Genomic DNA, 27,561 nt, shown 5'->3' with positions numbered 1-27,561 from the left:
AACTTGTACTCTTTTAAGCATTAAGGTCTGATGTTACTTCTGCCTGTCCTCTTTTACAAGTCTGCCCAGCCTATGACATCTGTAGCGAGTTGTGGACGTCAACCATATGACATCTGGACACAGTTTCACCTTGGTTTCGCTACATGTTAAGACACTCACTACAGCTTTCCTCGAACACCCAAAAAATTGGGCAGGATTTCAGTGATAGAGGCATCTTCAAGTATCTTGACCAAATCAAAGATAAGACATCCTGTGAAACTTTGCTAAATGCCTTCTCTGAAAACTACAGCCAGTAAACCCACCCAAGGTGGCAATACATTAGACCTAATGACAACAATGAGACCTGGCATCTTTGAGGATGTCCACATCAAAACTGGTATCAATGACTATGAAGCAGTTATGGCAACAGTGATTACCAAAGCACACAGGACAACTAGAACATGCAGAGAGATCTCTATGTTCAGTAAACTAGAGAAAAAAATTGGTAGTGGTATATCTAAATGAGGCAGCTTGAAATTTCAGCACAGGCAGGAGGATGCAGAGGGATTGTGACTCAATTTTAAAAGAAAAGTAAACCATGGACTTGATAGATATGAACCCAGTAGAACAGTTCATAATGGGAGGGAAACTTCATGGTATACAGTCACTGTAAAGAAACTTGTAAAGAAACAGAGATTACTGAGTAGAAAGTGTAAAAGTTAGTGTCCAGTCCCTAATGAATGAGACAGGAACTGATACTGAGGGAAGCAAAGCAAAATTCATACTCCTTAACTCGATTTTCAGATGACCCTTTAGAAAGGAAAATCCATGAGAACTGCCTCAATTGAATCTTCATACCACTGAAAAGATGAATGAAATGAATATCAGTGTCAGTGGTGTAGAAAAACAGCTGAAATTTTAAAAAAATTGAATTGAATTGGAATCCCTGCCAAATTCTTTACTGAATTGGCGTCTGATTTAGCCTGTTTGCTAACTATAATCTATTGTAGATATCTCAAACAAAAAACTGTGCCCAGTTCTTGGAAAAAGGCACAGGTCACACCCACCTACAAGAAGGGTAGTAAAAGTAGAAGTGATCCAAAAAACTACTGTCTAATATCCTTGACATGAATTCATTGTAGAACCTCAAAACATATTCTGAGCTCAAACATAACGAGGCATCTAGAACAGAATGACCTCCTCAATGTCAACCAGCATGGATTTCGAAAACATTGATCACATGAAACTTAACTTGTACATTTCTCACATGATATACTGAAAGCTTAGTATCAAGGCAACCATGTAGATGTAGTATTTATTGACTTCCGAAAAGCATTTGACTCAGTACAAAATCACTTATTGTCAAAAGTATGATCATATGGAGTAGGTGTAGAAGTAACTTCGAGTGTGCCCCAGGGAATTATGTTGTGACGCTTGGTGTTCATGCTACATATTAATGACCTTGCAGACAATATTAATACTAAAATCAGGGTTTTTGCAGATGATACACTTATGTGTAACGAAGTACTACCTGAAAGAAGTTGCATATATATTCAGTCAAATCTTGTTAAGATTTCAACATGGTGCAGAAACTGGCAACTTCTTCTAAATGTTCAGAAATGCAAAATTTTGCACTAGGTGATGACTTAGGTTTATTGGTAGAATATCAGGGAAGTGCAAGCAGTCTACGAAAGATATTGCTTACAAATTGCTCATGTGAGCCATCATTAATTAATGAATCACTGTTGCAATTGTCCAACCCATACAAATACTTGGGTGTAACACTCTGTAGGGATATGAAATGGAATGATCACATAGGTTCAGTTGTAAGTAAATCAGGAAAGTAGGTGGTGACTTAGGTTTATTGGTAGAATATCAAGGAAGTGCAAGCAGTCTGCAAAGGAGATTGCTTACAAATTGCTCATGTGAGGCATCCTTGAATATCGCTCAAGTGTGTGGGACTAACAGGAGATGTTGAACATGTACAGAGAAGGGCAGTACAAATGGCCACAGATTCTTTAATCCTGTGAGAGAGTGTCAGAGAATTACTGAAGGAACTGATCTGGAAGACTCTTGAAGATGGACATAAATTATCCCAAGAAGGCACTACAAATATACTACTAACCCATACATATTGCTCACATAGGGATCATGAGGATAAGATTACAACAATTACTGCATGCACAGAGGCATTCAGACAATCATTCGTCGCACACTCCATACCTGAATGGAACAGGAAGGAACCCTAACTGGTGCAATGGGATGAACCCTCTTCCATGCACCTCATGGTGGTTTGCAGAGTATAGATATAGATGTAGATGCAGATAGTGCTTGCAATGTCTCTTTCGTCTTCATGTACTTCTGGTATGAAGACAGTAATTTGATGTGGTGTAAAACCAGTAACATCTTGTTGGTGTCAATTCTCATGGTGCTCCATACAATCATAAATACAAAATGTCCACTTCCAGTTCACATCACTCACACACAAATACTATAGAGTTGGAAAATACTTCTTGTGCACTGCCAAAGTACTATGCTACAGTGCTGATGGATTACCTGCAACTGACATTTTGTAAGAAACTAGTTAGAATGGGCAGCTAAAATGTATGTTACTGACATCTAGTGGATCAGTTACAACTCTGTACAAAACATGACTTCAATGCCTGTGAGACACTTCATGATTTTACCTTGTATTTTGGTGGTCAGATTTATCTGATTAATCTAACTCCAACTCCTGTTACTTTTGTCCATGTGCAATTGATGGCGGCTTACATTTGCACCTGATGACCAAACATTTCTGCTCATCCTTTGTTAGTCTTAACTATCTTCTGATAAGTATTTCACATGTTGTGGAACATTTCCCAGCTTTTAACTTTGGGTTTCAGCTATATCTCATGTTACCAGTACTATATAGGGCCAGGTGCTTTCTTGTAGAGATTTCATTTCTGGGACTTCACTGTAAATGCTTCAGCAGTGAACAAGTATTTAATATTGCCTTTCCTCATGTTCAATTCTGACTAATCATAACAATTTGTTACTCAGAATTTTCTTCCAGTTGTACAGGGGGTGAGAGGGAGGGGGGAGGAGGAAAAAAAACCAAGGACATAACATACATGTGTTCATTAGTGTTAACATTAAACAATTATACATATCCTGTAATATAGTTGTACCACATCCTTTTGATAATACAACTGTTCAAATAATCTATCGAACATGAAACTAACTAACTAGCTATTTACCATTTCACATATAATCTGCTACCCAAGTGACCATTTACAGTGTATGGTGCAAACATGAAATATGCAGAGTATGTATATAAACCACCACACTGCAGTGGAAGTCAAGGACTTTAATGATAACCTTATCGTGGAGCTAACAAAACTTATGGGTCACATCCTCCTTTTGGCTCCATACCAGAGATTACCAATCAATTATCATAATGATTACAAAAATCAACAACTGCAGTGAAATACCACAAGTGAAGTTAGGCATGTTAACAACTCCTGCCAGTCTCCAGCGAGAACTAAGACTGTCTGCAATACCAGGCAACAGATGTCATTTGTGTCAACTTGAGTGACTGTAACCTGTGTTTTTGATTCCAGAAACGGTCACTTGCACATGCACAAATCTTTGGAGTTGGCAGTCATGTGCTCATGACGTGAGCTTTCTTGTGTGTATAAATGGTGTATGTTTCTCTTTTGCTTATGAATACTGGAGCTGAAAGCTTTAAATAAGTGTCTTTTAATAGCGACTGTCTTCAACTTCACATATCTTCTTTATAGTAAGTATCATTCTATCTTTTCCTACATTGTTGTTTAAATTCAAACTGTGCCTGATGTTCCTACCTGGAGTTTCCATAAATGAACAATTAACAGTCATTTGGTGGAAATTTCTTTAAAAAATAAAAATTAATATTGAATATAATATTATCTACTCACCAGGTGATGCACCAACAATTGTCCATGTACAGTTTCGACTAGCATGTGGTGAAGCATTGACAAAGTCCTCCAGTGAAATTTGACCAGCATCTTCAGTCACAATTCTTGCACCACACATCTAAAATATGAGACCTATGTTATTTTCATTGAACTCACTTCAAATATTAAAGATATCATAATATCAACAATGCTAGAAAAAAGATAGATTGTTACTCACCCTAAAGATAACATGTTGAGTTGCAGACAGGCACAATGAAAACACTGTTACACATTTACCTTTCGAACAAGGCTTTCTCCAGAAAAATGCATTCTTGTCAGAGCTGCCAGAGATAGTGGTCTTGTACATGTGATGTGTGCTTGCTTGTGTGAATGAATGTTTATGTTTTCTTTTCTGAAGAAAGCTTTGGACAAAAGCTACATGTGCAACAGTCTTCTCATTCTGCTTGACTACAACTCAACATTTCATCTTTACAATGACTGGCAGTCTATCTGTCTCCTAGTATTACTAATATACCAACCTGGAGTTTCCATTGTTCAGATATTGTGTTAGCACATTTTGCAAAGAAGAACACATTTTTCTTCCAGAATAAGCCAAACAGAAAACAGCAACAACCAGACAGACACAAAGCTCCAATGAAACAGCCTCTTCAGGCAGAAGTCAGGTATACAGATTCTGAGAATTTGTTTCAGAACAGGGAGGTATACCTAATGTAATTAAGCAACAAGTTCAGTATCTTTGAAAGTACTGGTTATACAGACGTAAGCAAACAGGGAAATTGTTTAATTTAAAACTACTCATGCAACAGAAAATATAAAAGAAGAGAAACTCACCAATCGAATGAGGTAGCATTACAGAAAAGGCAGTAATTTCAGGTAAATAATAATACAAACAGGGCAGAATAGGTGGAATTAAATAAAATTATTTTGAACATTTACAATCTGCCAACATTTCAGAACAGCCATAGCACTTAGCTTCAGCACTTCTATCAGTATCAACTAGTGGCTGTAAAAGAAGGCAGCAGCAACTATTGCATGTAAAAGAAGACCCCAAAAATAAACGGCACAATGGAAATTGGGTAATACACTCTTAGTAAAGCTAATAATCTCAAAACTTATTATGAATAAAGCTCAATCCTGTTATTAATTCCTATTATGTGATCTAGTTTATTTGTGGTTCTCCCCTCAGTTATACTTGATACTATCATGTAATCTAGTTTGTCTGTGGTTCTTCCCTCAGTTATACTTGATAATCTTATCTTCTAAAATTTTCAAGTTAGAGTCCTGGTGTTTAAACTAAATGAAAAAAAGACACAATCTTACTCTTAATAGCTCATCAGAAATTAATAAGTTCAGATTTCTGCAAACAATGCCTCATAGTTTGCTTGGCGGTATTTCAATATTTTTGTATTGTATTGTTTATTATCTCTATTATATTACTGTATTGTACCAGTTTTGAATCATTCATCTACCATGAGTAATATACCAGTATGTATTGTATTGTATGATACCTATATTGTATCTGCTTTGAGTCGTTCCACATCCATGCGTAACCATGCCATACTGTATCTATGGAATATATATCTCAAATAAATAAAATAAATAAAAGTTAAGAATCTAGGAGTAACTCTGGATGACCATCTCAACCGGGCAGAGAATACAGTCGCAGTGTGTCTGAAGATGTCCGCTTGACTCTATGCTCTCAAAAAGTTTCAGAACGTATTTCCACAGGATGTGAAATGCCAGCTCAAGCACTGGCCATTGTGGCTGAGTGGAACCGCACTGCTGCTACAATCACAGGTTCGAATCCTGCCTAGGGCATGGATGTGTGTGGTGTCCTTAGGTTAGTTAGGTTTAAGTAGTTCTAAGTCTAGGGGACTGATGACCTCAGCTGTAAAGTCCCACAGTGCTTAGAACCATTTGAACCATTTTTTAACCAGCTAGTGAAAGCACTTGTTCTACAGGACCTCCACTATTGTGATGTAATTCAACATGGCATGAGTAATGCAAACAAAAGAAGACTAGAAGTACCATGATGCCTTTGTGTGTTACACTTGCAACATTTGCTGATATGATCATGTTAGTGCTTCATACTCCCAGCTAGGGTGGCTGCAGCTAGACAAATTGCATGACTACCACACTCTATGTCTACTTCACTGGCTCCTCATTGCACAAACACCCCAGTACCCTGCTTCAAAGATTAAAAACCTTTTATGCCATCATAATCAAAACACGAGGTCACTTTTATTTGGCATCCTAGCTGTGACCGCTCACAAAACAAAAACATTTGCAAACTACTCCTCTGTTGCTGTTGTCCACCTCTGGAACCAACTCCCCCTTACTTTTAACAAAATTCAATAGCCTGCTGCTTTTAAGAAGTTGAACCATTGTCTACTGTCATCCTCTTAACATTTTCCACAAAATTAATGTACAAGGCCAATCTTCCCATCTGTCAAATAGCAAAGTTAGTGTCTCCTATCTTACTCCTTTCTCTTCTTCCCCTTCTTCTATCTCCATTAGTTACGCAATCTTCTTTTCCCTTGTATTTCCTTAACTGTGTTTCATCACATGCCTATTCTTCTCCTCCCTTCACCATCAGTTTCCCTCGTACCCACTACTGATAGCACTCCTATCTAAAATCTGTGTTTATCATAATGTATATTTATTGCAGAACTTATCATCAATGAACATAAACTGTATTTGTATGTATTTTTCATATTGTACCTTTATAATGGTTTATTTTACTAGATGTAGTTTTAATGTGCCTATTAAAACATATGAAGGGTGTCCCGTTAGATGTAAGAGAGAGCCTGATGATCCTAATCTTATCATGTTAAATAAATCAATAAAGAAATAAAAATCAATAAATAAATATAATATCAGCATTACTTCCAAATCACCACTCACTGTCTGCGAGTAATACCAATAGGATAACAATATGACTATGCAATTATCTTCCATGGCCATCAAGTAATAAGGTCACTACCCTATCCCATTCCATGAGAAGGACTCATACAGATATCAACAGACTTGATCCCATATACATAATGTAAATGCTCAAATTTATAACCAACCCACTTGTACACTCCTGGAAATTGAAATCAGAACACCATGAATTCATTGTCCCAGGAAGAGGAAACTTTATTGACACATTCCTGGGGTCAGATACATCACATGATCACACTGACAGAACCACAGGCACATATACACAGGCAACAGAGCATGCACAATGTCGGCACTAGTACAGTGTATATACACCTTTCGCAGCAATGCAGGCTGCTATTCTCCCATGGAGACGATCGTAGAGATGCTGGATGTAGTCCTGTGGAACGGCTTGCCATGCCATTTCCACCTGGCGCCTCAGTTGGACCAGCGTTCGTGCTGGACGTGCAGACCGCGTGAGACGACGCTTCATCCAGTCCCAAACATGCTCAATGGGGGACAGATCCGGAGATCTTGCTGGCCAGGATAGTTGACTTACACCTTCTAGAGCACGTTGGGTGGCACGGGATACATGCGGACGTGCATTGTCCTGTTGGAACAGCAAGTTCCCTTGCCGGTCTAGGAATGGTAGAACGATGGGTTCGATGACGGTTTGGATGTACCGTGCAATATTCAGTGTCCCCTCGATGATCACCAGAGGTGTACAGCCAGTGTAGGAGATCGCTCCCCACACCATGATGCCGGGTGTTGGCCCTGTGTGCCTCGGTCGTATGCATTCCTGATTGTGGCGCTCACCTGCACGGCGACAAACACGCATACGACCATCATTGGCACCGAGGCAGAAGCTACCCTCATCGCTGAAGACGACACGTCTCCATTCATCCCTCCATTCACGCCTGTCGCGACACCACTGGAGGCGGGCTGCACGATGTTGTGGCGTGAGCAAAAGACGGCCTAATGGTGTGCGGAATCGAAGCCCAGCTTCATGGAGACGGTTGTGAATGGTCTTCGCCGATACCCCAGGAGCAACAGTATCCCTAATTTGCTGGGAAGTGGCGGTGCGGTCCCCTACGGCACTGCGTAGGATCCTATGGTATTGGCGTGCATCCGTGCGTCGCTGCGGTCCGGTCCCAGGTCGACGGGCACGTGCACCTTCCGCCGACCACTGGCGACAACATCGATGTACTGTGGAGACCTCACGCCCCACGTGTTGAGCAATTTACATTTTCTGTGACTCTTAAATCACTTAGGCAGTAGAACGTTCAGCATCTTTCCCAGTATTTCCTACGAAAAACAACCAAACTTGATAACAAGAAAAAATATCTTAATTAAAGACCCACACAAATTGCTGATAGATGATGACAACACAATTTTAGAAAGGCATGTGGCACATTGTATTTAGGGAAACCAGTGGTGAATAGAAATGAGAGGTTCCTTGTTTGCAAAAATCTCTGATGAATCCCATGATCCAAAACACAGACTTCAGCAGAACGTATTATCTCAAAGGAACAGACCATCAACAGACCATCACCAATCTGATCAAAGATGTTTACACAGAATGCAACTAATGGTTTAGCAAGTGAGCAATTCAGAACATGTTTTGATATGTAATGCATGTTTACATAACTATAATGCCTTTAAGAATGTTGTTAAAATTTCTGACAACCCTAGGTGGTCAGGTGTAATATGAAAGTGAAAAGGAGGTGCAGGCTGACATCAAATGAGTAAAAATGAAGGATATAGACATAAATTGAAAGTTTAAGGAAAAAAAGATTTGATTTGGGACACATACAGCACTATTAATTATAGAATGTAAAATTGGAAGACATGGCTAGAAACAAAAATGGTGAGAATATGAAGTTGATACCTTTGGTATACCAATCTTCTTCAAAACTCTCAGCTATGTAATTGAGGATGATTTCAAAAATATTGCTGTGATTTCTAATATCCCCAGAAGATGTACTTCCTATAGATCAACTTCACTTATGGCCTGCTGTTAAAGTTTTCTTCAACCATTGGTCACCTCAAAGTAAAACCATGACCTTCTCCCTATTCATTTAAATCAATTTCTTGCTCATCAACAATTCTTAGCCCCCCATAAGGTACTCATATTGGAGGTGCATGATGGCTTCATAGCTTTGTTAACTTCGTAAAGGATTTCCCAAAGTCCAGAAACCATTATATCATAATTTGGTGCTAACATAAAGACTACATTTATTTCCACCTTTTAGACTCAAGGTGTTGCTCCCTGAGTAGATGCAAACTGGTTAGCTAATGATAATACATGTGTATCAGTTAAGTCCAGTATATTTTGTGACCAAGTGCGAGAAGTAATGAGCGCACAAAGCATAAAGCAACAGATGCAAACCTGTTAGCTAATGGTAATATAGTTATATCAATTAAGTCCAGTGTATTTTGAGACAAACTGCGAGAAGTAATGAGTGCACAAGGTACAAAGCTAATAGCAAATAAGTGCATCCAGCAGGTTTCTGGCATTTGCATGCTACAAAAGGAAAAAGACAATTTTAACAATACTTCACTAAAAGCAGCCAGTTTTCCATTTTTTGTTGTAATATTTATACAAAGTATTTATATCATAACTAGTAAGTAACTGTTTTTTTCAATCCTACTGGACTTGTTGTCTCCTATTTTACTATTAGGCCTATACTCACCACACTGTAATTTGCCAGAAACCCTTTTGAAGAGCGAGAACCATCACTCTTGAATCTTATCGTCATGCTGTTGGAGGTAGAAAGGTACCACGCTGGTTGTGGTGCGCTAGAGCCACAGAGTTTTGCTAACATTTGCGTCTCATTGTCTGTTGATGAACCATCATAAATCTAGAAAAAATAATCATTATGCTTATGGCCCTTATAATTAAAAATATTAATTTACTGAACATACAGAAGGCAGGCTAAGGCAGGCTAAAGAGTGTTTGATATATTTCATCATACTGCAATGGAGCCCAAAAGAAAGGGCAGTACACTATAAAGGATTTGACACTATGTTCTCTATGCTTCTCAAAAAGACAATCACTGAAGATACAGTGATATATTTCATATCCACATATTGCTTGTAGATGGAAGGAATTATCATTTATGAGTCAGATAAACCTTTTAGACAGAATGATGTTTCTGAAAAACGAAATGAACAGGCACAGGCACCACAGTTTGAATTTAAACAACAATGTAGGAAAAGATAGATTGCTGCTCACCACAAAGAAAACTGACAGACACAAGTGAAAGACACGTACATAAAGCTTTCAGCCACAGCCTTCATCAGAAAAATAGAAACACACACCCTTCGTACATACAAGCAAGCACACCTCATGCACACATGACCTCTAAAGAGTTGGTGATCATGTGTTCATAAGGTGTGCTTGCTTGTGTGTATGAATGGTGTATGTTTCTCTTTTGCTGATGAAGGCTATGGTCGAAAGCTTTACGTAGATGTCTTTTAATTGTGCTTGTCTGAAACTTAATGTTGTCTTCTTTACAGAAGTAGCAATCTACCTGCTCCTGCATTGCTGATATTTCTCCCGGTAGTTTCCATTGTTTGAAAGTTTCAATTTACTGAACTTAATTTTTAGTAGTAGTAATTTACAAATTTTCCCATTCTGCTTCTGGATTTTTCTAGAGAAACATATTTAAATGTTTATGTGTTTGCAGAGTAAAAATATCAGTATGGCTTAAGGGAAATTTAAATATTGATGATCTGAGACATTTAAAGAAGAAACATCATAACATATTTTTGTCATTTGAATTTTTACAGTCATGAATATCCTCCGCCAAGAATTACAGGGATTGAGAAGTAATACAAGAAATAAAATTTTAATTAATATCTCATTAGTGAGTAAACTCATCAAAGAAATGTTACAAATCAGTTATGAAACCAAAAAGCAACAAACACAGCGTTGGCATGTATGAAGTGAAGAGTAAGAAATACACATGTCACCAGCTTTCTTGCAGTAGAATCATTCATACAGTTAATTATTATTTTCCTCCCTTGTAACAGAATTTCTGATCGTTAACATGTGAGGAGCAATGTATACAAAATACACATATTCATGAAAGGGAAATTTACAGATAAGACCAAGGTTGATCTGTGCACACATTGGAAGACTTAAATGGATACCTACTTACAAAATGTGTGATGATATCTGAACATCACAATTAAAATAATTAGAGACATTAAAGTTTCTATGGGGATACAAGAAGAGCACTCAAATGAAAAAGGTGAACATTCTGTGCATACAGAGAACAATCAGAACAGAAAACCTCTGATTTAGTTTGCAAAAAGAATTAACATGACAGTGAAGGTGTCCACTGCTCACATCAGAAGCTATGTTTATAGTATTTTAGGAAAGTTCTGGTAGAGTGTAATACTTTAGGACTAATGGAGACCACTCAATGAAAAGAAGAAGCTTTGAGCCATTGACAGATATATACAAAAAAAGAAAGAACACTTGCTAGCCTTCAGAGTAATCACTTTTTGAGAAAGAGTGCAAATACACACACACACACACACTCACACACGCACACATGCATGCACAATCGCATACACATACTCATGTTCCAGCATGGTGCTCACAGGATGTGCAAAGCCAGTGCTGCATTTCAACAGGCGGACTAGGGCTGGGTGGTTGTTGCATTGGGTGAGGTGGGTAGATAGAGAAAGAGGCAAAAGGCAAGGAGAGTGTCTGGATGTGGGTAGTTACAAGCTTGGAGCGAGGCAGCCAGTTTGCCAGCTGAGAATGTGGGAGGGAAGGGTGGCAGGCTTGGGCTAGCATTAAATGCATATTTGTCAGTGATGGTGGGATACGAAGCACACTGAAGGTGATATGTGGACATGAGTTGGGAGGCGGTGACAAGGTGTGGAGGGTATACTGTTGGATATAGGGCATGGGGACAGTGGGCCATCAAAGCTTGAGGCCAAGATGATTATGGGAGCGAAGGATGTGTTGCAAGGATAACTCCCATCAGTTCAGAGAGGCTTGTGGAGAAGGGAAAGATCCAGATGGCCCGGGTTGTGAAGCAGCCATTGAAATCGAGCAAGTTAGGCTCAGCTGAAAGTTGTGCCCCACCAGGTGGTCAACTTTGTTCTTGGCAACAGTTTGATGGTAGCCATTTGTCCTGTTGGACAGCTGGTTGGTCATCACACTGACATAGAAAGCTGTGCTGCATTCACAGCAGATATGATATGGTGCTTTCACAGTGGCTCCTAGCCTCTGAAAATGTAGGATAAGCCTGTGACAGGACTGGAGTATGGAGCACTGGGGAGGGGGACTGCGTAGTTCTTGCACTTTGGTCTTCCACTGGGATATGATCCCCATGGCAAAGGGTTGGGAGTGGGAGTAGGATACCGATGGACCATGATGTTGTATAGGTTGGGTGTGCAATGGAACACTACTTTAGGAGGGATGGGACGAATCTTGTGTAGGATGTCCCTCGTTTCAGGGCATAATGATAGATAATCGAAGTCCTTCCATAAGATATGGTTAAGTTGTTCACGTCCAGGGTGGTAATGGCTGACTAAGGAAGGGGAGGGGGGAGGAGGGAGGAGGCGGTCTGTTTAGCTTCTTGGGGTGGTGGAGGAGCCTCATTATCATTCCAGACGAACAGTTCAACCATATTCTTCATACGGACTCTTATTAATTATCTTCATGACCTGAAGTGAGGGACAACCTGCTCAAGATCCTTCCCATCACTTCTAAAGTGGTATTTTGTTGCTCACCCAACTTATTCAACATCCCTAGATCACTGTGCCACTTCCACTCCCTGTCCCTTACGAGAGGGATATTATCACTGTTTAAGACCAAGGACAAGACATTTTTGATACATCCATCCAGCACTTTATACTGCAGTCCTGTGACAGGCTTGCCCTGTCCCATCAGAGTCTGACCCACACTTGAAAGCAATCATGTCACATACCAACTCCGCAGCAAATACTGCACAGCATTTTATGTCAGTACAATAACTAACCACCTTAAAAAAGGATGAATGGCCACCGCCAAACAGCTTCCAAGGACAATGTTGACCACCCGGTGTGGCACAACATCCAGCTGAACACACTATGCTCAATGTGACTGAGAGCTTCGCAACCTGGGTCATATGGATCCTTCCCTTCACCATCAGCTTCTCTGAACTACGAATGTGGGATTTATCCTTGCAACAAATCTTTTGCTCCTTTAATCATCTTGGCCTCAAGGCCACAATCTCTGATACCCCACTGCCCCCCCTCCCCCCCCCCCCCCCAATACTTCCGTTTCCTCCACTCTTTCCCCCTCCCAATTCATGCCCCCATTCATCTTCAGTGTTTGATGCTCCCCACTGGTGCCAACAACCATGCACAAGCTGCCTAGCCCGTGCAAGTACCACACCTCTCTCCAACATTCCCATCAGGCAAACGAGCTGCCTCCCTCCACACCGTTAGCCACCCACACAAAACTGCTCTCCCTGCCTCTCTCCATCTACCCACCTCATCCACATCCACTTTAAAGCCCAATCCTTCCTAGTCCGCCTGCCAAAATGCACACCACAATAGGTGTGTGTGTGTGTGTGTGTGTGTGTGTGTGTGTGTGTGTGTGTGTGTGTGTGTGTGTGTGTGCTTTCTGTGTGTTCTTGTACTCTAGCTCAAAAAACGGTTACTCTGAAAGCTTGCAAGTTTTCTTTTATTTGGGTGTGTGCCTCTTAACAACTCCTGTTTTTGGATGAGTGGCCTCCTTTAGTCCTAAAAAAAAATTAGATTTGGAAACTTGTAAATCACTAGATAGGACCATAGTAAACCATACACAGCATTTTTATTCAGTAATGTACAACATCTACCCGACTATAATAGTATCGTTTTTCCCAAATTCATCTTTCAAAAATAAAGGGTCATATTACATTCCCAGATTAAACTATTCTGTTAACCATTTTATACTGTTTAATTGAGGCCATATGCAGACTTATTTTGAAGAATTTGGAAGGGTTAGATTGTGATATGATATGATCCCCATGGTAAAGTGTTGGGAGTGGGAGTAGGATACGGATGGACCATGATGTATAGGTTGAGTACGAGGGCAAATGTGGGAAGGCAATGGTGAGCGGCCAGCCAATATTATTGTCATGCCAATGATGGGAATGAATCCCATGTACCTTGAGTTCTTATGGAGATCTAAAATGTTGAAACTGCAGTTTGCCTGACTCCAGTTGTAATCGTAACTGAATTCACTTGAAAATTGTACGAATACATGAGAACAGTATAAATTTCTCCAGGAGATGGTAAAAGTCTACATAGGGGTCAGTGGCACATTTACATGTTTCATGCAGCAGTGTTGTCAATGCTTGATAAGAGGTATAATCCAAATGGAAGAGGGTGTATCTGTTGCTGATTCTATGCAGCCAATGTGAGAGCAGTAAGCAGATGACATGTTTGGAAGCAACAAACAAAGGAATATTGTCACAGTCTCGTGCCTATATAAATGCAAAATACACTATTTACTCAGGAAAAAACAGCTGTGTTCTCAGGTTGCCCTCTCACCTTTGCCTTAGAAATTGTGACATAGTCCCAGGAAACAGCCAAATATTTGTGACAACCAACATTATAAACTCGATTGTTGCTCTTACATTGAACCACATTCCTTCCTTTCTAACCTATCATTGGTTATGTGTATCTATCATCACAAATAATTATGTTGGTGGTGGTGGTTAAAAATAATGATAATACAGGTGACTGATTTAGAGAGTAAGCAATCAATAAATGGCATAGATATGATGTTAACTTATTTGAGCAGATATTGTACATCAATAAAGCAGTTTGTGATTTTGATTAATCTGAATACATTACAAAATAAAAATTTTCTTTAGGATCTTTTCAAAAATGAGGGTTGTCTTCTATTCTCAGTTGTCCTGTAATCAGGAAATTGTGGTAAATAAACAATATTAGACAGTAGAAGTCTATAAGATTCTTAACATTTTCTTGCATTTTTGAAGAAGAGAAATTTGTTAACATCGAGTATAGATTTAAGTGTCAGGAAGTCATTTCTGAAAGTATTTGTATGGAGTGTAGCCATGTATGGAAGTGAAACATGGACGATAAATAGTTTGGAGAAGAAGAGAATAGAAGCTTTCGAAATGTGGTGCTACAGAAGAATGCTGAAGATTAGATGGGTAGATCACATACCTAATGAGGAAGTATTGAATAGGATTGGGGAGAAGAGAAGTTTGTGGCACAACTTGACCAGAAGAAGGTAACTGTTGGTAGGACATGTTCTGAGGCATCAAGGGATCACCAATTTAGTATTGGAGGGCAGCATGGAGGGTAAAAATCGTAGAGGAAGACCAAGAGATGAATACACTAAGCAGATTCAGAAGGATGTGGGTTGCAGTAGGTACTGGGAGATGTAGCTTGCACAGGATAGAGTAGCATGGAGAGCTGCATCAAACCAGTCTCAGGACTGAAGACCACAACAACAACAACAACAACAACAACAACATTTTCTTGTTAGGTTCAGCTTAATATACAATATATCCATGATCAGAAATCATGGAAAATACAGGATAAAGCGATGGTACATTAAGTAAACATGGAATGACTGAAGTAAGAGCACCAGCTGTACTTTCATTCTCAATCACCACAATCATTCTTGGCCTCCAAGATCAGTTTGAAGCAGTTTATAATCAATATAGAAAAACAAAGTACAATGGAAGTTATATGAAAAAGAAAGTAACAACAAGTCTAGTGAAATAAATAATGTTGTGTTTCAACTCACCCACAATTCCAGAAAGTAACATATATTACAGAATCTCGTGAGCCTACTGTTGTAGGAGTACACAGTCTTACACTTACGTGCCATTACATATTCTCCCTAATAGTATCTGTGGCTAATAATAAGAGTGAATAACTGGTTGCCAGTAGACAATTGTCAAGGAGCTGTAAATCCCCAGTTAAAGTAATAGAATACCTCATTAGCCACTCCACCCTATAATATATCACAGTACTAGCTTGTTATTCACAGCATCGCCTACATATGTGTGTGTCACATGTACTGCACACATCCATTCCTCAATGAACTCTCTGCACATCTCCTCTTCCTCCTCTTTATGTCCATCTTACCATCCCCACTCCTCCCCCTCTACATCTATATTATCCTCATCCCTTTCTCTATTCATATTCTCCTGCCCCCCCTTTCTTTGTCCATCTCCTCATTGTCCCCCCTCTCTCTCTCTGACTACTACATCCTGCCCCCCCTCCCCCCAAGCTTAAGTTTCAGTTCTATTTGCCTGTGATCACTAAAAATTTGGAATTGGTTTAAAACTGACACATCCTGCATAATTTGTTTGTCCTTTTCGGATTCAATTTTTCTTGAGAAATGCATGAAGTTTATTAATATAGCAGCTCCCAGTAGCCACTAGGCTGAGAGTGTCCCTAAAGGGCACAATTAACATCATTCATGGAATCAAATCCCAATTATCCCACTGAAGAGTCGTTTCTCAACTTTGTCCCCATTTTTGCATTAAAGTTGATTATTAGTATCCTACAGTGTGAATTACTTCTGTTTAACAATCCTTGTAACTTGCCATAAAGGTCTTTAATTTCTTCGTCAAAGATGCAAGGTTGTTGAAGCATAAAGTTATACTATTTCCAGTGAGTAATTTAATTGGATTTTTAATACTATTCTTGTTCTTCTGCCTAAGATTCCTTCAATACCAACATGGGTGTCTGCAATGTGGATTGGAGAGCTGCCCTTCTGTCTCTCTTCATTAAACTGAAGATTGCTTGGGTCACTGCATCATAGGACTATGTATTGTGTGAAGGGTTAAGGTGACGGATGGGACATAGAGATAGGTGGAACATTTTGGGACACACTTTGTCTGAATCCTCTGCTGGGACCTGTATGGCTAAGGACAGCCTACTAATGACTATGCCACTGCCTGTGTAGCTCACAGCATCATGTGAACATTTAAAACTCTCACTAACATAGTCAATGCTATTATATAAAGAGTCAGCCCTGGAGATGGACATATAGATATATGAAGTAATCTTGAAGTTAATGTCCATAATTATTAGAGTAGATTAGCACTAGTCAAAATTTGTCCTTAGGAAAATTTTACAGAAGTTGTTTGCTGTGTCTCAATCTGAGCATTAATATAAAACATCCGCATTCCTGAAAACTCTCATGTCTTGATAGTAATTACAGAATATTTTGTGTCAGTGAATAAATTATGAGTGCAACAGTTTTCTGGTAGCCAAACTGTGGTGTTCTTCAATCAGCATACCAGCAAGGTCATCCTTTAGTGAGACAAAAGTGCCAATTTGTTTATGAACATAAGAAGGTCTAACTATGGGATCAGGGCTCTTGACTTCATTTTCTTTCATTGTCAGAACACAAATTTAGCACATGAAGATATTATGCAAGTCCAACAGAATTTTGAGATCTATGGAAGTTGTAAGAAGAAAAGTAAAAATCCATAAGAACTCATAGTTGATGGTATGTGAAAGTGTCACATACAGCTGAGATGTAAGAAAGTTCTGCTCAACATTACTATTAATAGCAAACTGAACCATTACTTCCAAATCCATGGCAAATAGGAAAGCTGGAGTTTACCATCTCATCAACAAAGGAACCACCTGAGATGAAGGCATAGATCAACTCGAACAGGAAGACAATGGGGAGTCAACCACAACCTGCTGTAAAGAACAACCACAGCTTTCCAATCCAGGCCACATTTGGGTTATGTACAAGACAGCAAAATAGTGTATCTCTGAACAGTACAAACCCACCTCTTAGCCTGCACTGCTGTTCATTGAATCTTTGATTCCAGCACTCAATGCACTATTCTCCTTTTGTTTTAAGACCACAACTACCCTACTCACAGTGTTAAGAAGAAGAGTTGGGGAAAACTGAAGAGCTGTATTCAAAAGGAGAGTAGCATCAGTTATTCATACTTCAGCTGCTTTGTAGCACCAAATAAATAGAGAAACACAGAAACAACCAAAATTTCACTTTCTGAAGGAATCCATCCCATTATCAGACAATTCTGCGATCCTGAATGGAAATTACTTGCATTTAATCAATATGGTTGTAAAAGAGAAAATCAAAACTTACTGCAAGGTAATCATAATAACAATCTGAGCTGGATTCCATGTCAATGTCACTGACTGTAAAATTGATTCGATGATTAGTGTCAACTTCAATCAGCCACATGCAGTCATCATAGGGGTCATAATTGTTCGGATAATTGCTTGAATGAATTGACCCTTTTGGAGTTGTTAAATGACCACCACAACCTGAAAATAGTGAAAAGGAATTCATTTTATAACATAATCCCTAGACTGTTTCATCTTTTTCATTTTACATTTGCAGAACAGTGTAAAAACGAATAATGGAACTGAAGATGTTTCTTACAGCATACGTGGAACACACATTTACACAACTGAAATTATTTCAAAAGCTTGATAAATACATATGAAATATGTAAGTGCAAAGTGCTGTACTATTTGAAAAATCTAGTATGTTCTGCCACATTTACAAAGATATTCATTACAGAAAATACCTAAAATACTGATATACGAATGTACTAAATCAGCCATTCAAACTGCACTTTGAAAACAAAAGGAAAATGTATACTTTACTTACTGGTATCATATACAAGCATTTGGAATCACAATCAATGAATCAACATGTGTCATACCCATTCTTTAAAACTCATGTTAATAGTAATAACACTTGAACAATTATTTTATTACTGTAGTTCTTAATGTACACATTTAAAACGATTTTGAAATTATGTTAGAATAACTACTGAATCGCAGTTACTTCAATGGTTATGATAAAAATGGCTTACGTGATGCTACTGTCTTGTAAGAAGCTTTAAAGCCTCTACCAGAATAAACCCAGTCACTGACAAATCGAATAAACATATTATTTCCAGATGATGAGTAATTCATTGCTTTTTCTTGGGTATGACAGAGCTGGGTGAGTTGGGGTGCTGTGTCATCTACACCACCATATATCTGTAAAAAAAGCTCTAATTAGCAACAGATCAAAATGTTCAATAAAGAGGATTTAAGAAGAAATTAATCAAAATACTATTCTTCACATTCATAAACCACTGATATGAACTGCTAATTTGTCAGTTAATCATGGAGCATTTTCAAAAAGATTGAAATTTTCAATAGTTGAAACACAAGAAAAATACCTAATTGGTGATCTGTTTCACTGGTGCCAGCTTTACACAAAGGGAGATTTTTATCATAGATATTACAGATTGCCATTATCACACATTTAAATCAACCATTGCAAAACAGTTTTTTGAGTGGAAAATATAGAGGAGAAGCAATTACACACAAGTATTATAAAGCGAACCAAGTACAAAGATTCATAATAAACAAAAATATCTTCAAACCATTTAATATATCAACAATAATAATCAATTTTTGAAAAAATAATGTAATTGGATGGATAAAAATCTACTCATCAAGCAGCGGCACCAGAAAACATATATAAAGGTTAAACAAATGTGCAAGCTTTTGGAGCCAGTGGCTCCTTCTTCTGTCACAGGCCCTGAAGAGGAAGGAAGAAGGATGAAGGAGAAGAATTAGTGAGGTTTAGGAAATAGAGAAAGTTCAGAAAAGCCACCATCAGCCCTGGGTCAGAGCAGACTTATTGGACAGGATGGTTGGGTACTCCAGCGGACAAGATGAAAAACTTAGACCTCACAAATGGAAGGTAGCATAATATACAAGAGAGAGATTGCTGACACAATATCATGCAAGAGTTAATAAGAGCAGAAAGCTATGTGCATTGTATGCAGTAAAGGTAGAAGGTGGGGAAAAAAGGCAGATCAGGAAATAAAATATATAGAAAACTAAAAGGGAGTGAAGAAAGGAATAATAACTGAGAAGAAATACTGAGACTGAAGAAATTAACGTAAATCAAGACAGGTGGGTGGTGAAGCCAAGAGCAATATCCTAATGTCACTTCACACCTGTTATGTTCTGAGAAAATTGTGTCTGGGGAAGAATCCTGATGGTACATGTCATGTAAAAGACACTGTGCTCATGACTTGTCATATTGAAGAGCATGCTCTGCAACAGGATATTATGTCTTGTGAGTATACACCTTCTATCTATGTTCATTAACTTTAAATGATAAAATGGTAATCCTCATACCAATGAAAAAGCTCAAACAGTGTTTACATAATAGCTGGTACATGACATGTGTCTTTTCACAGGTGTCTATGCCTTTCTAGTATATGTTTTGCCAGTCAGAGGGCTTGTATAACTGGTGGTAGGAAGGGGGATAGGCCAAGTCTTACAGGGGGAACACTTACAGGGGTAGGAGCCATAAGGCTGGGAAAAGGGAGCAGAAGGAGCATGGAGTTTAAGTCATACCTTTGCTGAAGTAATTGATTAATAAATTCAGAACCAATATAATACTTCTAAGTTGTTTTTTCGAGGTATAAGATGTACCAGGGCTGGAGGTGATGACCTGGTAAATGTACATTTGAAACTGTCATAATTACATCCAGTGAAGGTTGAGTAAGAGTTTTGGTTTACTATTGTTAAGAGTCTGCATTGGAACAAAAATGTTTACCTCAAATGATAAGGTTGAATGAGAGGGATCATATCACATGGAATGGATGGAAACTGTCACAATACAAGTTCTGTTGTTTTTAGTAGGTTTAATGTGAACAGAAATGTGTAGGTTAATTCTTAGTGAAGATAAGGTCAACATGAAGAAAAGTGGCATGGGAATGAGAATAGGATCAAGTGAAATCTAATAAGGAGAAGGTATTTAGAGATTCCAGAAATTTTAACAAATCAGCATCACCTTCATATAGTAAAGATGTCATCAACACATCTAAATCAAACCAGGTCCTGAAGTTTTATGGATCCCAGGACAGACCAAGGGACCCATGAAACTTTGGCATAGGAAGGAGACATGCTGGCTCTCATGGCCATGCACCTAATCTGTTTGTATGTCTGTTCCTCAGAAGTAAAGCAGTTGTTTGAAACTATGAAGTTGGTTAATGTGAGCAGGAAATAAGTCATGGGTTTGAAACAACAAGGACATCGATCAAGGTAATATCCATCAGCAGACTGGCCAATTATATGGGAGATTTTGGTACAGAAAGTCATGGCATCAATGGTAACAAGTTGATTAAGATGAACAGGAAGCACTTCACAAGGTATAGAATCAGGGAAGCACTGGCGGTGCTAAAGTTCAACAACAGATAGAAAATGTACATGGAGGATGTTGGTATAGAGTGAGGTGGCATCAGTGGTGAAAAGCAAGGTGTGTGATGGGAGCAAGATGGGAACAGATTTCAGATGATCTAGGAAATGGTTGGTGACTTAAACATACATAGGAAGTCTGTACTACAGGCTGCATGTGGTGATCAACTAAGGTAGATATTTGTTCAGTGGTTGTTTTAAAGCTGGCAACTATGGGATGGGGGAAGTGTTGGATTTGTGGACCTTTGTTGTTGTTGTTGTGGTCTTCAGTCCTGAGACTAGTTTGATGCAGTTCTCCATGCTACTCTATCTTGTGCAAGTTTCTTCATCTTCCAGTACCTACTGCAACCTACATCCTTTTGAATCCGCTTACTGTATTCATCTCTTGGCCTCCCTCTATGATTTTCACCCTCCACGTTGCCCTCCAATACTAAATTGATTATCTCTTGATGCCTCAGAACATGTCCTACCAACCGATCCCTTCTTCTAGTCAAGTTGTGCCACAAACTCTTATTCTCGACAATTCTATTCAATACCTCCTCATTACTTATGTGATCTACCCATTTAATCTTCAGCATTCTTCTGTAGCACCACATTTCGAAAGCTTCTATTCTCTTCTTGTCCAAACTATTTATCGTCCATGTTTCACTTCCATACATGGCTACACTCCATGCAAATACTTTCAGAACTGAATTCCTGACACTTAAATCTACACTCAATGTTAATAATTTTCTCTTCCTCAGAAATGCTTTTCTTGCCATTGCCAGTCAACATTTTATTGACCATCATCAGCTATTTTGCTCACCAAATAGCAAAGCTCCTTTACTACTTTAAGTGTCTCATTTCCTAATCTAATTCCCTCAGCATCATCCGACTTACTTTGACTACATTCCACTATCTTCATTTTGATTTTGTTGATGTTCATCTTATATCCTCCTTTCAAGACACTGTCCATTCCATTCAACTGTTCTTCCAAGTCCTTTGCTGTCTCTGACAGAATTACAATGTCATCGGCTAACCTGAAAGTTTTTATTTCTTCTCCATGGATTTCAATACCTACTCTGAATTTTTTCTTTTGATTCCTTTACTACTTGTTCAATATACAGATTGAATAACATTGGGGAGAGACTACAACCCTGTCTCACTCCCTTCCCAACCACTGCTTCCCTCACATGGCCCTAGACTCTTATAACTGCCATCTGGTTTGTGTACAAATTGTAAATAGCCATTCGCTCCCTGTATTTTACCCCTTCCAACTTCAGAATTTAAAAAGAGTGTATTCCAGTCAACATTGTCAAAAGTTTCTCTAAGTCTATAAGTGCTAGAAATGTAGGTTTGCCTTTCCTTAATCTACCTTCTAAGATAAGTCATAGGGTCAGTCTTACCTCACATGTTAAAATATTTCTACAGAATCCAAATTGATCTTCACTGTGGTTGGCTTCTACCAGTTTTTCCATTTGTCTGTAAAGAATTCGCGATAGTATTTTTCCAGCTGTGACTTATTAAGCTGATAGTTCGGTAATTTTCACATCTGTGAACACCTGCTTTCTTTGAGATTGGAATTATTATCCTTTTCTTGAAGTCTGAAGGTATTTCTCCTGTCTCATACATCTTGCTCACCAGATGGTAGAGTTTTGTCAGGACTGACTCTCCCAAGGTTTTCAGTAGTTCTAATGGTATGTTGTCTGCTCCCGGGGCCTTGTTTCGACTTAGGTCTTTCAGTGCTCTGTCAAACTATTCACGCAGTATCATATCTCCCATTTCATCTTCATCTACATCCTCTTCCATTTCCATAATATTGTCCTCAAGTACATCGCCCTTGTATGGACCCTCTATACACTCCTTCCAACTTTCTGCTTTGCCTTCTTTGCATAGAACTGGGTTTCCACCTGAGCTTTTGATATTCGTACAAGTGGTTTCTGTTCTCCAAAGGTCTCTTTAATTTTCCTGTAGGCAGTATCTATCTTACCCCTAGTGAGACAATCTTCTACATCCTTACATGTGTCCTCTAGCCATCCCTGCTTAGCCATTTTGCACTTCATGTCGATCTCATTTTTGAGACATTTCTATTCCTTTTTGTCTGGTTCAAATACTGCATTTTTATATTTTCTCCTTTCATCAATTAAATTCAATATTTCATCTGTTGCCCAAGGCTTTCTACTAGCCCTCGTCTTTTTACCTACTTGATCCTCTGCTACCTTCAGTATTCCATCCCTCAAAGATACCCATTCTTCTTCTACTGTATTTCTTTCCCCCATTCCTGTCAATTGTTCCCTTCTGCTGGCCCTGAAATTCTGTACAACCTCTGGTTTAGTCAATTTATACAGATCCCATCTCCTTAAATTCCCACCTTTTTGCAATTTCTTCAGTTTTAATCTACAGTTCATAACCAATAGATTGTGGTCAGAGTCCACATCTGCCCCTGGAAATGTCTTACAATTTAAAACCTGGTTCCTAAATCTGAGTCTTACTATTATATAACCTATCTGACACCTTCTAGTATCTCCAGGCCTCTTCCATGTATACAGCCTTCTTCTATAATTCTTGAAGCAAGTGTTAGCTATGATTACGTTGTGCTCTGTGGAAAATTCTACCGGGTGGCTTCCTCTTTCATTTCTTACTCCCAATCCATATTCACCTACTACGTTTCCTTCTCTTCTTTTCCCTACTATTGAATTCCAGTCAACCATGACTATTAAATTTTCGTCTCCCTTCACTATCTGACGATCCCTTCTTCTAGTAAAGTTGTGCCACAAACTCCTCTTTTCCCCAATTCTATTCAATACCTCCTCATTAGTTATGTGAAATACCCATCTAATCTTCAGCAGTATTTTGTAGCACCACATTTCGAAAGCTTCAATTCTCTTCTTGTCCAAACAATTTATCGTCTATGTTTAACTTCGATACGTGGCTACACTCCATACAAATACATTAAATAACTTAGAAAGGAGGTAAAAGGTCAGAATGCATGGTTTGGGTGGGGTAAAAAGTTATATCGATTGAGGTGTTTGTTCTTGTGAGTGCCCGGAAGTTTTAAGGAGGGACTGTAGGTCAGTTTGTATCACAGGGACAGGACCTCTATGGCAGATGAAGTATGTAGAGGAGTCACAGACAGCTGACATAGATCCTTGCTTGCATACTTCAATCGACCAAGTACCCCACTGATAGATCTTCTATCTGCTGTGATGATAATGTGGAGTCATCAGGTTTTAGGGAACAATGTGTGTGGAGTTCAGTTGAGGGTGCATCAGGGTCTCATTGTAGGGATCAGTGAAAGGATTGTGAAACAGTACTGGGAACTAGATGCCTGTTTCTACGGACATGCCATTTGGATTCTTCCCACAGATTTTGTAGAACTCTGAAGATGGAAACTGGTGTTACACCATGTTCTTCATTATTGTCATCCATCAGTCTTAAATTCAAGTTAATTTTTTCAGCCTCAGAATTACTGCACAATAACTTTTCCTTTTTTCACTCCCTTTTACTTGTACACACCTTTTATTTTCTGATTTTGTGACCTGTCTATCTCCTCCCCCTCACACACATACATACACGCTATCCCCCACCCCACCCCTCCTCCATGAGGTACAATGTGGTTTCCTTTCTGCTCTTATAAACCTCTTGCACAATGTTTTGTCAGTAATTCTATCTTGCTAATTATCCTTATTGATCATGTGTCACAGAATTATTTGCAAATCTGACAACTTTTTTTTTTCGCCGACCACTTACCTTGCTTGTATTTGATACTTTCACATTTTTGTGCATTTGTTTTTCACCAAACTGCACTGATTGAGTGTTACGGCCTGCATTATTTTATTTTCAAAACACATTAGATGCCACTGTTTCCAATGAATTCTTCTTTCTGTTTGCAGTGTTCTTAAGCTTCTGTCTGCTTTTATATCTTTTACATAATCTTTCCCCATCACAATTTATTGCTGTAATTTTTTCCTATCACTTTTTTTTTGCATTGTTCATAATTTTTGTTATTTTTTTTTTTCCTGTCACAGTTTTTGCACACCATACAGCCCACTTTACTGGCAAGAAACCACTGGATCCCAGGGGAGAACCTTATCAGCAACCCATGAAAGGATTGGCAGGGAAAGGAGCCATCCTGGTTTCCATGACTCCCATGATCGTGCGCCAGATGTGTTTGTATGTCTGCCTTCAGAGGTAAAGTAGTTGTTGGTAATTATTAAGTTGAAGGATGATGGAAGGATGTCATAGATTTGGAATCAGGTGGGCACTTGTTGAGATAATGTTCAGCAGTGGACAGACCATGTACACGGGAGATTATGGTATAGAGAGAGGTGGCATTCATGGTGACAGGCAAACGTCTTTGTGCCATGGGCTGCAGGTGTTGATCAACTACGGCAGATGAATGTTTGGTGGATGCTTTGAAGGCAGCAGCTGTGGGAGGACCAGTGTAATTGGGTTTATGGATTCTAAGAAGGTAAAAGGTGAGGATGTGTGGTTTTTGTGGGATGAGAAGTTCTGTGGATTGAGGTTTTAGTTGTTGTGAGTGGCCTGAAGTTTTAAGGAGGGGCTGTAGGTCAGTTTATATCACAGGCATGGGACCCTGATGGCAAATGCTGTACATATTGGTGTCAGACAGCTGACGTAGACCCTATCTTATATAATAGTCCCATCGATCAAGTACCACAGTGACAGATACCATGTCTGCTTGGAGGATAATGATGGAGCCATAACTTTTTAGAAAATTAAGAGCCTAGATGTCTGAAGAGGACAAGTTAGGGATTTGTAGGTACCTGAGGAATGATTGTGAAGCTAAGCTGAGGTAAGGAATTCTTGGAAGGCTTGTAAGGGATGATTTTGAGGTAGTGACAGTGAATCAAGTTAGGATCACAGTCCGAACTGTTCAAGGCATGGTTCAATATCAGGTTTGCTGTTGAAAATATTTTGGGATTGGATTGCAAAGTGCTATTCTGTCTAAGATTTTGCCCACCACAACCAGAAAGCTTTTCAGTTCACCCCCAATCCCCACAATGTCATGGTCAGACCTTATACTCCTTCTGCCCCCATTTCCTTACCCTATGGCTCCTGCACCTGTTATTGTCCCCACTGCAAGACACCCTATCCAACCCTCCTGCCACCACCTAAACCACCCCCATAACTGGCAAATCATATACTATCAAAGGCACAGCCACCTGCGAAACAGCACGTCTTGTACCAGCTGTTATGTAAATGGTGTTTGGCCTTTTAAATTGGTACAGCTACCACCAAGTTGTCAGCCTACAGATGCCATTTTCTCATGACTCTGCACTTGACAACTGGCGTTACAGGTCCTTGGTTATCGCCACCCACCTGGCCTTTATTTGAGATAATTTATTCAGTCTCAGCATTTGTGCTCAATAATTATTCCTTTCTTCACTTCCTTTCAGTTTTTTGTACCTCTTACTTTCTGACTTGTCTATCCTCCCACTTCCAGCTCCCCACCCCTACGACATACAATGCATTTAGCTTTCTGCTCTTATTAACTCTTGCACAATACTTTTTCAGTAATCTGTATTTTGCTGATTATCCCATCTTCCACCTTTCAGCTCTCTGGCTTTCAAACCTCATCATCTGCAGTCCCTGATAATCAGTCTTTCTTTCTCATCCCATGTGGTAAGTCTCCCCTGATGCAGAGTTCTGGATGACTTTTCCAAACATTCCCCATTTATCAAATATCGTCACTCCTTTTCCTTCATCCATCTATCTTTCCCTTCAACCCATCTACCAGAAGAAGGAGCTTAAAAATATCCTTAAAGTCTATATCTGTGCGTTCTCATGCTGCCATTTGGTTAGAACATTTTTTATCTATACAGTTACATTATATATTCAAAAACTGATTATTTTCTTTGGTATATTAAATTATTGTTACTATTTTTACTATTATTTAGCATCAGGCTAACACACTGAATTGTCAAGATATACATAGAAATATATACATAAGTACAAATGAGAAACAATGTGCTTCACAAGGTTACATGTTTACATGCATGTCTGAAATAACAGACACTTTTGACAATCCGCAGGAGTCTAAATTTTTGAAAATTAATTTGCTGACTGCAAATTCCTTGACATCGGCTGTATTAGGTACAGACCTACTACTCAATAATGACATATGAACATTTGTGTTGGTTCGAGTCCTGGTCTGGCACAAATTTTCATATGGCACTAATGGGTAGTATCTCTGTATCTTTGGGTAGTAGCTATGTACCTAACACAGCTGATACCAATAATTCACAGTCAGCAAATAATTTCAAAGGATACATGTATTTCATAACTGAGAGTCTAGTTTTACAATCTAGTGCACAGCCTTTGGTGTTGTTAACAGGAAATCTTCACTTTGCCATGCTTTAATCTGTCTGTCACTGAAAACGTGATGTATAGTCTGGTGGGAAAGTCTGTTGTCACAATTCTGATTGGCCAGCTTGTTCCACTTGTGGAATATATCACTGCACGTGCCGCAGGTCATTTGGAT

The 27,561-nt window shown here is 39.0% G+C and overlaps 1 protein-coding gene across 1 annotated transcript in view; it reads right to left on the bottom strand.

Annotated features, from left to right (window-relative positions):
* LOC126285435 (cubilin-like) overlaps nucleotides 1–27,561 on the bottom strand; it is a 780,558-nt gene that overhangs the window by 391,065 nt on the left and 361,932 nt on the right. The window contains exons 31-34 of the mRNA XM_049984824.1: nucleotides 18,686–18,854; nucleotides 17,947–18,128; nucleotides 9,530–9,697; nucleotides 3,918–4,035 (exon numbers count right to left, since the gene is read on the bottom strand). Of these exons, the coding sequence (XP_049840781.1) occupies nucleotides 3,918–4,035; nucleotides 9,530–9,697; nucleotides 17,947–18,128; nucleotides 18,686–18,854 (637 nt within the window). The remainder of the gene's footprint in view (nucleotides 1–3,917; nucleotides 4,036–9,529; nucleotides 9,698–17,946; nucleotides 18,129–18,685; nucleotides 18,855–27,561) is intronic.

The sequence above is a fragment of the Schistocerca gregaria genome, chromosome 8 (assembly GCF_023897955.1).
Source record: "Schistocerca gregaria isolate iqSchGreg1 chromosome 8, iqSchGreg1.2, whole genome shotgun sequence".
NCBI classification, from domain to species: Eukaryota; Metazoa; Arthropoda; class Insecta; order Orthoptera; family Acrididae; genus Schistocerca; species Schistocerca gregaria.
The sequence above is the reverse complement of the archived record's forward strand: the minus strand, read 5'-3'. Positions and strand labels throughout refer to the sequence as shown.